Below are 15,993 nucleotides of genomic sequence, written 5' to 3'. Positions count from 1 at the left end.
CCTTCTGGTTTGTTTTGTTTATTCAATCAATATTCACAAAATATAATTTTATCTTCATTCTGGAAAATGATGTTTTAGGAATAATACCTCGATCAGCATAATATCATTTGTGAATTACATAATATGCATATTAATGCTTTCTTGATAAAAGCACTACATTTCACTTACTGGCACTGGTACGTTCAAAGGGCCATAACTCTGTGATTTGTAACATGCACAAAGCCTCATATCAGATTTCTATGCACCTTAGATAAAACAGGTGGGGTGGACAGACAAACAGACAAAACTTTCTTGTCAGACAAGTACACAAGTGGTAAAATACAAAAAAAATACTCACCCCACAAGTGAAATACATGAAATGGTTTCATTAATCATAAAACAAATATTCTGTTAATATTTTTGCTATGAATTTCTGTGGGTTAATTCTAAAGATATCCCATCTACAGGTAATTGAAGAATATCCTCTAATTACAGTATAAAAAATTCTCTACCAACAGTATCACACAGCAAAACACTTTGAGGAATAAAACAAAACAAAGAGGAATAAAACAATAACAAAACAAAACATCCAAACAACTATAAAACGGCCATCATCTTACTTAACAGTCTCTATAAGTTCTCTAATTCAATTGTCTAATTGAACAGGTGTAGCTACATCCCTTTTCATTCAATTGTTTTAGATTTTCTGTTGACACAGAAAAGATCCTCATAGTAGAATTGAATGCAGTTGATGATCTGTACTTACTTAAGGCAGCTGTACAATGTACACTTAATGCTCTATATACAATTTATATTGACATATACCTAAATACACAAAAAAAATCATGTTTAAAAAAAAACCGTCTTTAGACGAGTAATATTCCATATCGAGCTTAGTTTTATCGCCTAATTAACTGTAGAATGAAGGTTTTTGAAAGCCCTATACATGTATGCATATGAAAAAAAAAGAATCATAAAAAGTTCAAATTAAAATATCTATAAACAAGAATGTTTAATTCATTCAATACCCAATTATATAAATATCACAAAAAAAAAAATAATGAAATAAATATAATCACATGCACAGGGACTTGGCATGAGTTCCCAACTCCAATGTACAGTTATTAGATTATGTATTCTATGTAGACTGTGGCTTTGGAACTCAAGTCCCTGTGATTAATCATATGTGCCCTATTCAATCAATATAATATCAGTTTGGCGCTGTTTCCTCATTTAGCACTGTTCACATCAGATTCTATAACTGTACTAACAGAGCGCATGATTAATTAAATTTAAATCACTGCCCCCGCTAGGGATCGAACCCGGGACCTCTGGCTTACTATAAGTCTTACGCTCAACCAATTGAGCTAAAGAGAAGATCTCTCTAGCCGAGCAGTATATTGCGGCTAGTATTTACCAGGGTTACATATACACAGCGCATTGCCATGTAAACTTTCAGAAATTTTAAATTCTGTATTCTACTTTAATCTACCAGGGTATATCATGCTGACTATGTACTAATGGTCATCTCTGACAGGGGTTTAGGTAATCACAGTACTCCAGGGTATATCATGTGGACTACTCATGGGTGATTCCATCTCTGACACGGGGAGTAGGTAATCACAGTACTCCAGGGTATATCATGTGGACTACTAATGGGTGATTCCATCTCTGACACGGGAATAGGTAATCACAGTACTCCAGGGTATATCATGTGGACTACTAATGGGTGATTCCATCTCTGACAAGGGAATAGGTAATCACAGTACTCCAGGGTATAATTATCATGTGGACTACTAATGGGTGATTCCATCTCTGACACGGGAATAGGTAATCACAGTACTCCTGGGTATATCATGTGGTAACTCATGGGTGATTCCATCTCTGACACGGGAATAGGTAATCACAGTACTCCAGGGTATATCATGTTGACTACTCATGGGTGATTCCATCTCTGACACGGGAATAGGTAATCACAATACTCCAGGATATATCATGTGGACTACTCATGGGTGATTCCATCTCTGACACGGGGAGTAGGTAATCACAGTACTCCAGGGTATATCATGTGGACTACTCATGGGTGATTCCATCTCTGACTCGGGGAGTAGGTAATCACAGTACTCCAGGGTATATCATGTGGACTACTCATGGGTGATTCCATCTCTGACTCGGGGAGTAGGTAATCACAGTACTCCAGGGTATATCATGTGGACTACTAATGGGTGATTCCATCTCTGACTCGGGGAGTAGGTAATCACAGTACTTCAGAGAATAGAAGAATTAAAATTTTAAGGATCATGAAAAATCAAATATAAGGTTCAGTGAAAATTAACTGAAACAGTTCAGATGATGGAAAAATTATTTAATTAAAGGGGGCGAGTCAAATAATCCTAGTCACTGTTTGAATAATGTTCATCCTATAAATTTGTTAAAAGTAATAAATACTATGATATATCACTTTTCCAGTTCCACGGTATTGAAACACCTCCGTCCTTCATAACTGCATAGTAATTTGAAACACGAACACTGCCCCCGGACATTGCCGACAAGTAAACTGCATCTTCTAAAAGTCTCTCACAGCATGAGATCATCTGTTTTGGAGTAACACTCTCGTCTCGGCTAATTGAAGTCAATTCAAGGCGATCCTTGCATTGCTCTTGTACAACATTCTCCATTTTCAACAACCTTCAGGCAAACAAAACAAAACAAAAATTGTTTCTTCTGATGCAAGCTTGTAAATGGTATTGTGTAAAGATTAAATGAGTTTCTTTTGTACAGCTTCTAATATCATAGTGCTTTCAAAAGCTACAGAAATGGTTTGAATACTAATTCATTGAACTTATAAACATTATATTTTAATTGATCATTTTGAAAATTACATCTTTAGACTTCATTCTGACAAACATATTAGTTTAAATACATATTTTAAGCCTTCCTCTTTTGTAAGACTTACTACCAGGTAGATGCTTGAAATATTTAATAACTATAAAAAATTTCAACTTGGAGGTAAATTTGTAATTTATGTCCAAATGTTATAAGCTTCTAAATGCAAACACTGCAACAAAACATTTGGAACCCTCTTTCCAAAAATACCTTTCCATATTTTGAGTATATATATAATTAATTTTTACACAAACTCTATATATATCCAAACTTTATACTCACAATTCCACATCTTGGAGCACTGTAAAGGCCATTTCTTTGTTGTCAGCGATAAACTTCACAATCATGGACCCTGGTACTGTAGCTGGTACAATAAATTGACCACTGCTGGACAATGTCAGTGGGGCCTCACCTCTACAAACAAGTCAGAAACATTGAAATACTCACTGGGAACAGAAATTTACACCTAGTCTACCTTTGTGGCCTATTATCAATTAAAATATTAGATAATTTAAGGGTTAAAAGTAATCAATAATTTGTGAATCAGATTTAAAAGTTATCAATAATTTGTGAATCAGATATGAAAATCCACAATTGTATGACAAAGTAGGAAATTCTGCAAAAAAATAAAATAAAATAAAACACGCTGGAGGAGGTATTATGAGAAGGTTGTGTAGAAACTAAAATATATTACATGTACTGTGAAATGAAGACCACAGAAATGTATGAAAAATATTTTGATAATATTGTTCAGAAGTGAAGAAATAATATCAATGTATCCAATCTCAACTAGAACTGTCGCCGGGATGGCTGACTAATACCCCCGCAATCTGCACGAGTCAATGGTGAATTGGAACCGTTAATTAGAGGCTAACTAAGATAACCTGTGCATTCCAATATTTCTGAAATTTGTTGACATCAGTCCACAGGTTTTGGGAGAGTTGTCTGGACATTAAAACCCTGTTTACAGTGACCAGTTACCATAGCAACCATAATTTTGAGAAAAATAAAGTGAGATGCACATCTTCACTTGATCATTAATATTTGTGTGAAGTTTCATTGGAATCGGTCGTTCGGTTTAGGAGGAGTTGTCCAGACAAACTTAAAGTTATGGTTCTTATCGGAAAACATGTTGATAGTGACCAGTTGCCATAGCAACCATTATTTTGAGAAAAAGAAAGTGGCATGCACATCTTCACATGGTCCTTTATATTTGTGTGAAGTTTCATTGAAATCGGCCCATTGGTTTAGGAGGAGTTGTCCGAACAAACTTAAAGTTATGGTTCTTATCGGAAAACATGTTGATAGTGACCAGTTGCCATAGCAACCATTATTTTGAGAAAAAGAAAGTGGCATGCACATCTTCACATGGTCCTTTATATTTGTGTGAAGTTTCATTGAAATCGGCCCATCGGTTTAGGAGGAGTTGTCCGGACAAAATGTGTCTACAGAAAGACTGACAGACGGACGGACAACCTGATTCCAGTATACCCCCCCTAACTTCGTTGCAGGGGTATAACTACCTTACCCTTCCACTATCAGCTGTAAATGGGAGAGATCTCCATCATGCAAGTAATAGTCAACATCTGCCTGACTTCGGCGTAGGATGTTAAGAATTTGGTTCAGTAGAAGTTCATACTCCTCAGCCATAATAAGCGTATCTTGACGGATGACACGGATGTTCGCAAGCAGACCTGATAGCTTACTTTCCATGTAGGGTAATCTGTTGACCATCGGCTTGTAGGCATCAACAAGGGACAACATCTGTTAAGAGTATACAGGAACAAGTTTAACATCTATGTTATCTGTAAAAAAGTACACAAACATGTACATGTACTCTAACCCAATCAGAACCACCAACTGAACGAAATTACTGCATTTTGATTACAAGGCAATACTGAAAATTTATCAAAACTTGTTGTCGTTTTCTTTCTGTTTTAATAATTATGATAATTTGTTGTCATAATATTTTTCTTAATATGCAAATCCATAAATAATTTTATTGGCAATTTTGCTGAAAATGTTCTAATTCATTAACTTGTATAAGGTAGTATTCGCACACTTGGTACGAACCTTCAGCCAATCAGTAGGGACAGCCTCCATACTCAACACAATATCTCCTTGTGCAGTGACTCCTGTCTGCTTACTAAACACCAGTGTTTTATCTAGAAGAAAAAACACTTTATTCTTTACGTACATCAACACTCCGATATTTTTCAGAAGGTTCTTGATGGATAATTATCAGATTTCATACCTAGTATGTAGGTTTCCCTTGGTCCCAAGTTGTGCATATTCTATTTTGATACTGATCAGAAAACAAGATATGGCCATTTTGAATTTTAACATTTGAAGTTTGTTATCGCTATTTCTCAGAAAGTTCCCGATGGATATTTCTCATATTTCATATGAAGGTTTCCTTCAGTCCCAAGTTGTGCATTGACCAAGTTTTAATTCATAACATATTATACTGAAATGTTACACAATTACATGTATTTTGTTCATTTCTCGTCAAAATTTAATTTATCGCTACTTCATGTGTGCAGTCACCAAAACTTTTATCTCAGCTAGTAATCTGTTGAGGGGGAGACTAATATTTTCGACAGACAAGTCTTTTAACATATGTGAACCTATTGCTTCTTTTGTCCAATACAAATGTATAATCAATTTTCAATTATTTGTATGCAGAATGCAGCTTTCTAATTGGTTGTGTTTTTCTTTTCATACCTCTATGAAAAATAAATAAATGGCATGAAAAGCATGACGTCACAATACGGCCATTGTGTTGCATATTGACTTGATCAAAATAACCCCTTATTGAATAAGTAAAATTGTACATAAAACGTGTTTTAAATTTGAAATACAGTCTTAGAAATTAATTATATTAAGCATTGAAGTATCATTCACTCATTAACATCATACTGACCTTTGAGAGCATGGCAAGTTATGCCTGGATGTTCGTGGAACAGTCGTTGAAAAGATTTAAGAGAAGCCAAGCAGTGGATAAAACCCCAATCATTCTTCCAGACGAGTTTCTTCAGTCCAATCTGAGAGATGACTTCCTGCTCCATAACAGCAATTTCCTGTTGAATTTGCTGGCACAGCTGTCGCTTAGCAACAGCTTTGTTGGTGTTCTTCTGCAACCAATCCCTGTACCACAAAAGTAAGTAAAACCTACATGAACTAACATTAAAATTAGTTTTGTTACATACATGTAAGAGCTAGGTTAAGCTGGAGACAGTTTTTTTTCTCTCATCTTTTGGTCAGACTTATTTGAACATAGATGTATGGTTTCTCTCTCTCTCATCTTTTGGTCAGACTTATTTGAACATAGATGTATGATTTTCTCTCATATCTCGCCATGTTGGATAGAGTTTGCCCATGAAAGATAGCTATGTAAGATAAATCTATCTTACATAGCATTTCACGCGCGCGGATTAATCCGCGTTCAAGGGGGACAACTCTCACAACGTCGTCTGCTTGTGTTCACATCCGACAGTCCTTTTCGTCGGTGTCGGTTTTGAAACGTTGGACTTAACTATAAAAATACATACATTCTTAGATAAATATATATCATATCAGCAGTAAATCAATAGGGCTACACGGTTAAACGATTAGACATTTCATCTGAGCGAACATATAACTCCGTTACTGTAACAAACAGTTAGACTACGCCTACAGGCCTGTTGTAACAGTTACCTACCCGACAGAATTGTCATTTGTCATTAAAAACATGTAAACACACACAATCACCTGGCAATGACAGGAAGTAAAATAAAAGCCATACATAAAAAAAAACTATAAAAAAGACAAGAGGCCCAAAGGGCCTTAACGGTCACCTGAGATTTGAAATATTTCGGCCAACTAAATTGACCCTTTTTGGCCCCACCCATCAGTCCTAATGGGGTCAGTCTATGAAGAGTATTTGATTCTAACATATAGTAGATAAGAAGATTTTTGAAATTTCAGTCAATTTGACCCTTTTTGGCCCCGCCCACCAGCCCCTGGGGGTCAACCAGGGCCAACATGTACATAACATTAAACTGTAATCCCATGCTGATAATTTGAACCAAGTTAGAATGAATTCCAATAGAAATCCAACAAATAATAGTCAAAAATGTGATTTCCCTATATAAACTATAGTAAAGTTTACCCCCTCCCCAGGGGCAAACGTGAGACCCCAGGGTCATGAAATTCACAATTTTGGTAAAGCACCTAAAGAGCCTTCCATCTATGAAGAGTATTTGATTCTAACATATCTGAGAGTAGAGAAGAAGATTTTTGAAATTTCAGTCAATTTGACCCTTTTTGGCCCCGCCCACCAGCCCCTTGGTGTCAACCAGGGCCAATATGTACATAACATCAAACTGTAATCCCATGCTGATAATTTGAACCAAGTTAGAATGAATTCCAATACAAATCTAACAAATAATAGTCAAAAATGTGATTTCCCTATATAAACTATAGTAAAGTTTACCCCCTCCCCAGGGGCAAACGTGAGACCCCAGGGTCATGAAATTCACAATTTTGGTAAAGCACCTTAAGACCCTTCCATCTATGAAGAGTATTTGATTCTACCGTATCTGAGAGTAGAGAAGAAGATTTTTGAAATTTTAGTCAATTTGACCCTTTTTGGCCCCGCCCACCAGCCCCTGGGGGTCAACCAGGGCCAACATGTACATACCATCAAACTGTCATCCCATGCTGATAATTTGAACCAAGTTAGAATGAATTCCAATAGAAATCCAACAAATAATAGTCAAAAATGTGATTTCCCTATATAAACTATAGTAAAGTTTACCCCCTCCCCAGGGGCAAACCTGAGACCCCAGGTTCATGAAATTCACAATTTTGGTAAAGCACCTTAAGACCCTTCCATCTATGAAGAGTATTTGATTCTACCATATCTGAGAGTAGAGAAGAAGATATTTGGAATTTTAGTCAATTTGACCCTTTTTGGCCCCGCCCACCAGCCCCTGGGGGTCAATTAGGGCCAATATGTACATACCATCAAACTGTCATCCCATGCTGATAATTTGAACCAAGTTAGAATGAATTCCAATAGAAATCCAACAAATAATAGTCAAAAATGTGATTTCCCTATATAAACTATAGTAAAGTTTACCCCCTCCCCAGGGGCAAACCTGAGACCCCAGGTTCATGAAATTCACAATTTTGGTAAAGCACCTTAAGACCCTTCCATCTATGAAGAGTATTTGATTCTACCATATCTGAGAGTAGAGAAGAAGATATTTGGAATTTTAGTCAATTTGACCCTTTTTGGCCCCGCCCACCAGCCCCTGGGGGTCAATTAGGGCCAATATGTACATAACATCAAACTGTCATCCCATGCTGATAATTTGATACAAGTTAGAATGAATTCCAATAGAAATCCAACAAATAATAGTCAAAAATGTGATTTCCCTATATAAACTATAGTAAAGTTTACCCCCTCCCCAGGGGCAAACGTGAGACCCCAGGGTCATGAAATTCACAATTTTGGTAAAGCACCTTAAGACCCTTCTATCTATGAAGAGTATTTGATTCTACCATATCTGAGATTAGAGGAGAAGATTTTTGAAATTTTAGTCAATTTGACCCTTTTTGGCCCCGCCCACCAGCCCCTGGGGGTCAATTAGGGCCAATATGTACATAACATCAAACTGTCATCCCATGCTGATAATTTGATACAAGTTAGAATGAATTCCAATAGAAATCCAACAAATAATAGTCAAAAATGTGATTTCCCTATATAAACTATAGTAAAGTTTACCCCCTCCCCAGGGGCAAACGTGAGACCCCAGGGTCATGAAATTCACAATTTTGGTAAAGCACCTTAAGACCCTTCTATCTATGAAGAGTATTTGATTCTACCATATCTGAGATTAGAGAAGAAGATTTTTGAAATTTTAGTCAATTTGACCCTTTTTGGCCCCGCCCACCAGCCCCTGGGGGTCAATTAGGGCCAACATGTACATACCATCAAAGTGTCATCCCATGCTGATAATTTGATACAAGTTAGAATGAATTCCAATAGAAATCCAACAAATAATAGTCAAAAATGTGATTTCCCTATATAAACTATAGTAAAGTTTACCCCCTCCCCAGGGGCAAACGTGAGACCCCAGGGTCATGAAATTCACAATTTTGGTAAAGCACCTTAAGACCCTTCTATCTATGAAGAGTATTTGATTCTACCATATCTGAGATTAGAGAAGAAGATTTTTGAAATTTTAGTCAATTTGACCCTTTTTGGCCCCGCCCACCAGCCCCTGGGGGTCAATTAGGGCCAACATGTACATACCATCAAAGTGTCATCCCATGCTGATAATTTGATACAAGTTAGAATGAATTCCAATAGAAATCCAACAAATAATAGTCAAAAATGTGATTTCCCTATATAAACTATAGTAAAGTTTACCCCCTCCCCAGGGGCAAACGTGAGACCCCAGGGTCATGCAATTCACAATTTTGGTAAAGCACCACAAGACCCTTTCATCTATAAAGAGTGTTTGACTCCACCATATCTGAGAGTAGAGAAGAAGATTTTTGAAGTTTTAGTCAATTTGACCCTTTTTGGCCCCACCCCTCAGGCCCCTGGGGGGTGGGGACCATATAATTCACAATTTTGGTTGACCTTCAGCCATAGAAACTTTCTGCCAAATTTCATTGAATTTTGTTAAGTGGTTTTGGAGAAGAAGTCGAAAATGTAAAAAGTTTACGGACGCACGACGGACGACGCACGACGGACGACGGACGACGACGGACAAAAGGCGATTAGAATAGGTCACTTGAGACTTCGTCTCAGGTGACCTAAAAATGTCAAACGTCACAACCTATGAAATGATTCCGTTTGCGTCAGCAGGGGGCCCTGGAATTTGTTTACTCTACTGTACTGTACTGTCAGTAACTGTTAGGCCTACTCAGTAACCTGTGTATTTGGAAGTTGGGAATTGGCTCTTAAATGAACGAACATTCGGTAAAAATGACACCCCTCGATGTTCATATAAAAATATTTATTTTAATTGTAACTCAGAGTCTATATTTGTGTAGAGTAACCATGAAACTAACTGCCATCCTAGCCTTTCAATATGATCATCGTTAGCCTATCGACTGACCTACCTTCGTCATTCCATCAAGACAACCGGTTAAACACATATAATCCTATGTCACAGAAAAGATCGAATACTCGTATAGAGTCACTGTTCGCTGGTTCGCACACGAAGTTGCCAAAATCACAGTGAATTTAAAATTACCAGCCACGAAACATCGCCGCGTCATGGCGATCGAGATCGACATCACTCTCAATATCCTTGAACTATGAATGGAATTCCAATGACAGTCGTGACGTCATGCAGTGACGTAGTATTTTATAAAAAAAAATTTGACTTGACATTTAAAAGTACAGTGTGTTCTGTGAAATGATTAAATATGTCGAGGTGCAAATCAAATTATATGTGAAGTTGGAAAACTCATTTCAGCGTTGGCTTTCAGTATTGTTGATAGAACTTCTTTTTCTCGGATGTTGACAATTTGATCACGGCCACGTAAAAGTCGGTCAAGTTACGGTAATTTTTATCGGCGATTAATTCATTCGTTCATCACTTAACCACAAAATGAATGAAATTTGTGTTCAAACATAGTTTGGCAAAATAGGGTATGATCTTTCAGAATATCACAAGTATATTTAGTAAAAACGTCAAATAAAGAAATTAAGAAATTGAAGAAAATGGATGGCTGAGGGACACTTTCGCCAGAAATTCGGTAATGATATGAGAGAAAAAGACTCTTTCATTATGTGTGTATGTAGGATAGGGATATTCCACCCTCGGGATCACAAAATGTGGTAAAACCCTCGGCAAGCCTCGGGTTTCACCACATTTTGTGACCCCTCGGGTGGAATATCCCTATCCTACATATACACATATGAAAGAGTCTTATATTATTCCCTCTTGATCAGCTGTGAGCCAGTTGTTCTAAGCAGGCTTTTATATGTGTGTAAAGTTGGGTGGCTTTGTTATTTTTTGGTTTGGTTTTATTTTGTTTAACGTCCTATTAACAGCAAGGGTCATTTAAGGATGTGCCAGGTTTTGGAGGTGGATGAAAGCCAGGGTACCCAGAGAAAAACCACCGGCCTACAGTCATTACCAGGCAACTGTCCCGCATGAGTTTCGAACTTGCAACCCAGAGGTGGAGGGCTAGTGATAAAGTGTCGGGACACCTTAACAATTTGGCCATCACGGTCTCAGTTGGGTGGCATAATACTAGCTATCAAGACTTCCATGTCAATTAGTCAACTCAAGTTTGATTTGCCAATTACAGTAGACAAGAAAAGTGCTTTTCGACTTCAACGGAAACTGTTTAGCAGATTGAATGTGGTTTGAATATTACATTTATTACCAAACCTGAGCCATATATATATATAACTAGTAAAACTTGTAACTCTGACATCATGTATCTCTAAAACTCACAGCAAAGTCCAGTCTTTTTTCCTCCTGTAGTATTCCTTGTAAGGATTTTTCTTTCCTGTGGCATGGTAGTAGCTTGGGTCCCAGCGAATTTCTACAGGTTTGTAGCGCTTTTTTGGAATATTGTGAACAAAGTCCAAAGGAAGATGAACAGAAGAAAGAACGGATGTGACTGTTGTTCTTAGACTCTCTGAATGTAGATGAACTTTTACGCTACTTAAATCTGAAAATCCATCAACACAAGCAAAATGCTATGATAGTTACCATACTCCTTCATATAAATTATGTAATATTTGACATAAATATATTTTAGAAATATTTCTTTATCAACTGCCTTCAATATGTTAAACACAGCAAAATCTTGGTTCTAATAGCTCAATTAACCAATGACTGAAATTTCGAAATAAATTTTTTCAATGTATTTGAAAAAAAAAGAAGAATAATCAAATGTTACTGCATACTGCATTGAACTGATGTATGATACCAAAATAATTTGCGTCAAAAATTAATATCAGCATCATAATCAATACATGTTTAACAATTAATTGTACAAAATGTCTTAACCTTTGTGAGAAATGGACTAACAAACATTTCATGCCTTCAACAATCTCAACACAGATGGAATGCCTATCAAACAAAGTCATTCTATAAAGATTACCTTCATTCCGTTGTGGTCGTACAAAGAAAACCAGTTCTGTTGGTGTAGCCTTTCCTGTTTTCTGTAACGATGTCAAATACTCATGTAGTCTCTTCAATGACTCTTCGTTAACTTCCTGGAAATACACAACATTCTTTGTAAAAGAACCAGTAAACCCCCCCACCCCCTATGAAATCAAAATGCAACAATAATTTGTGACAGAACAAGTAAAGACATGTATTTCTTCTATCCAGCACTCTGAAAGGAATTTGATCAAGACCTTTGGTTTGGAATTACATCTTAGGTTACAAGTTCCACCTTTGTGAAAGCGACAAAGAATGTATTGAAGAAACACAAATTTGTTCCTTTTACACATCAATTTCTCAAAACAAAATTTCAGTTATGACATATTCTGATTTTGTTCATACTTCAAAGTTGTTTTTGAATTATTTTTTTAATTAAATTACAAGGGACTTTGCATCCACAATTGGATGATCTTTATCTGGTCCATGAAAGTGACCTTTTCTCTACTTTTCCCTTCTTTCCTCTCTTCCTCTTAAAAATATTTGATAATAACGAGAACCAATTTATAAAATCTAAGACAGACATGTATAAGAACTTTTTCAGGAAAATGGTGATAACAGATTTTAGCTGATAAAATCTAAGACGGCTGCATGTCAGCCATTGTTTGTTTAAAATTCCTTATCAGTCTCAAAATTGACATGCACATACAAGGGACCAAAGGAAATTTAAAGCTCAAATTGAGAAAGATCCATATTTTATTGCTGAAAAGTACTGGAGGAATTACATTTTAAAACTTCATTCTATAGATCATGATCAGAACCTTTAATTACTGTACAATATTAAATTATGCAGCAAATCAATTTATTTTTATCTAGTTCGATTCCTTTATATATAACTAGCTGTCTCAGAACTTGTATCCAAGCTCCTTATACCTTTTCAGTTGTCTCTGTGCAAATATTTATCAATAATTTGAGATAAAATTGCAATTTAAATTTTGTTCACATCACATCAACATTCTCATGTGCCTTTAATGGCCCGACGCAAAACTCTAGAAATTCTTATATATATATCATGTCTACCGGATGCAGGTGTCAAGGAAACTTGGACCAAACCTCATTTTTATTATTACTATTTTTTTTTTTTTTTGCTTTTTTATTGCATCATGTGTTAATGTAGACTAATTTCCTGCTGTGATGACAATTTCTAAAACTGCTGACAAAATCTTGACAAATCTGTAATTTCTGCCATGTTATCCTGATTTTTTAATTTTCAACAAGTCAAATACGAATGTACATTGATCATTACCCGTTCCTTTGGATGCTGGCCAAACAGGTCTGGATGAACCACAAAATAGAACGGACGTAATGCTGTAGCTGTCTCGTTGATACTGAGGCTGCGATTAACTGTTGTCACACTCTCAGCTATCTTCAAGACGTCCCTGCAAACACACATCATTAAAATGAGGTTATTATTTTATCAGAGGTGGAATCATTAAAGGCCTGTTGATGCAGACCTGTGGCGATACATCTTAGGTTGTTCAATATTAATATTGCAACACACATAATGTATATATATCTGGTTGCACACTTTGCTAACTTAATGAATTAAGTTTCAATGTCGTCCATGGTCAAATCCACAAATTTAAAGTGAATAAGTGTTCAAATGCATAATCTGTCCTTATTGTATAAGATATTTTTTGTTGTTGTTGTTTGTTTTTCCTATTTCTTCCAGAATCTACCAGAAGCAGACCCCTTATGAACTTATGGGGATGGTCTCACCAGTGTTGACTCAGTCTCTCCGTGAAACTATTGACACTAATGATCGGTGTTAAAATCACACTTTCTGGAATCACATTCCATTGACCGATGACACTGGCTGAACAAATGGCCACAACTTTGTCTGCAGAATGGTCGACGTCTCTTGAACATTAGTTTTTGCCTAATGATCAGTGTCACAATAAACTTGTTATTTTAAATTATTTTAAAATTAATTTCATGATTTTGTCCGAATGAAGTATAAAGATATGTTAGCTGTAAAAGATAAATAAGTTAGTGATGAACTGGGAATTCCATTTCAGGTCTTGTTGGATTAATATTGTGATGTAGTCTGCATGCAAGTATTTGGCTTGACCAGTATGTTGGAGACGGTTGTAGTGAAGATAATATTTGAGGAACTACGAATGACTAAAACAAAACATGACTTTACATGTGTTATTGATGTCTACATAGGGAAGGCACTAAACCTTTGATAACAACTTGTGTCTAATCCGACTTGGGGGGGGGGGGGGGGTGTACCTTTTTCACAGCACAGTATACTTGGGGGGGGGGGGGGGGGGGTTACCTTTTTCACAGCACAGGATACAGTCATTTATCCTGCAACTGCCACCGCATTGTCGGAATACACCCACCGTATATATTTTTGCTGTATACGGCAGTGACGGAAAACAGCTGTATTTTGGAATCCTAGCACGCGCGTCAGTTCGACTGACCTACTTCAAAGTGAAACTACGTTTGAAAGGTGAACATATTTCTGTCATTTTTGACACCGTTTCACTTAAAAATGATTATTTTTGATGATTATTTTTATGACTGTTGCAGGATAAATAGAATACATGGTCAGTGTCTTAAAATATAAGCTGTATTTTTGGCTCGGGACAGAAAGACAAAAGTGGCTCGCCAAGGCTCGCCACTTTTGTCTTTCTTTACCCTCGCCAAAATACAGCTTATATTTTAAGACACTGACCATGTACTCTCTATGTATATTGCCCAACTTCAACAAATTGAAGCTTAAGGTAACTGGTAAAGAAGAGAGCTAAAAACGCTGGTTTAATATGAATAAGATAATTTGGTTTACAAAAAAAGCCGATTTAAAAGAATCTAAAAAAAAACAAGGAAACAATTTGTGGTGATAATGCATTCCAGTCGGTGATTGTTCTGGGAAAGAATGAGAATTGTCTAATATGTGTTCAACGTGATTGAATTTGATATGGATTAGAGTGGGAATTTCGAGAGAAACGGTTCGGTGGAATGAGGGAGTTTTTTTCTATGAATGTGTGATTACTGAATATTAGCGAACTATACTGTTTCAGTAGTAAGATAACGTTCCCGTGAATGTTTGTCAAATTATATGCACACGATAAACGAGTAAGATACAGTAAACATTGATAAACCTTGTCGGTCAGTGTCACCTTAAACAGCAGAGCAGACGTCGAATGCAGGAAAAAAACTGTCATGACATTTCATTGTAGGAATAAGATGGTATTTTTTCGTAAATTGCGTTACCTGTTGATTGTTTTCAAACTTCCTGCGGCTCTAAAACAGCTCCAGTAAAGTTTATGCATCACTTGTACCTAACCTCCCTGCTCAGGAAGCAGACATGTTTACGTAGTACTAAATAGAGTCAAGGACTAACAAAGTCGACAGAGAACGAAAACAGGTAATAATAAAACCCGACGTTTTACTCGGCCACCATAACTATCGTCAACAGAACTAAATATCGACTTTAATAAAAAGTTCAAAGACCTGGTGGTGTGATTAGTATATAGAATAATTCATTAACTGAATGTTGATAAATAGTTTTATGTCAGCATTACTCGAAATTATCACTTAAATCATAATAGATAATATTAAAATTCTTATTTAAAAAAGAAATAGTAATTAGCTTATTAAAGATTCAATATCAAATGCTTCAAACGAAACTTTCATAGATGAAGTCTTGGCACAAAATAAATTCCATGTCACTATGGGATCACACTCTCTATATACTTATGTGACATGGAATCCCTGTCATACTGCAAGGATTTCCATGTCACTATGGTGTCCTACTCTCTATATACTTATGTGACATGGAATCCCTGTCATACTGCAAGGATTTCCATGTCACTATGGTGTCCTACTCTCTATATAATTATGTGACATGGAATCCCTGTCATACTGCAAGGATTTCCATGTCACTATGGTGCCCTACTCTCTATATAATTATGTGACATGGAATCCCTGTCAT

At 36.4% G+C, this 15,993-nt stretch overlaps 1 protein-coding gene across 2 annotated transcripts; it reads right to left on the bottom strand.

The window, feature by feature from the left end:
* Window positions 1-2: 2 nt before the first annotated feature.
* On the bottom strand, window positions 3-15,376 carry LOC117338663 (T-cell activation inhibitor, mitochondrial-like). 2 transcript variants are annotated; one of them, XM_033900032.1, is made up of 9 exons: window positions 15,273-15,376; window positions 13,297-13,429; window positions 11,989-12,103; window positions 11,334-11,553; window positions 5,789-6,012; window positions 4,939-5,030; window positions 4,394-4,629; window positions 3,148-3,279; window positions 3-2,667 (listed from the first exon to the last, which is right to left on the bottom strand). In XM_033900032.1, the coding sequence occupies exons 1-9, from the start codon at window positions 15,329-15,331 to the stop codon at window positions 2,427-2,429; spliced, it is 1,452 nt and encodes a 483-aa protein (XP_033755923.1). In that variant the 5' UTR covers window positions 15,332-15,376; the 3' UTR covers window positions 3-2,426. The 2 variants fall into 2 exon arrangements, with proteins under 2 accessions (XP_033755923.1, XP_033755924.1); XM_033900033.1 differs by having other exon boundaries at window positions 11,334-11,520.
* Between the last annotated feature and the right edge of the window lie 617 nt (window positions 15,377-15,993).

This window comes from Pecten maximus, chromosome 11 (assembly GCF_902652985.1).
Source record: "Pecten maximus chromosome 11, xPecMax1.1, whole genome shotgun sequence".
In the NCBI taxonomy this organism is placed as follows: Eukaryota; Metazoa; Mollusca; class Bivalvia; order Pectinida; family Pectinidae; genus Pecten; species Pecten maximus.
The sequence above is the reverse complement of the archived record's forward strand: the minus strand, read 5'-3'. Positions and strand labels throughout refer to the sequence as shown.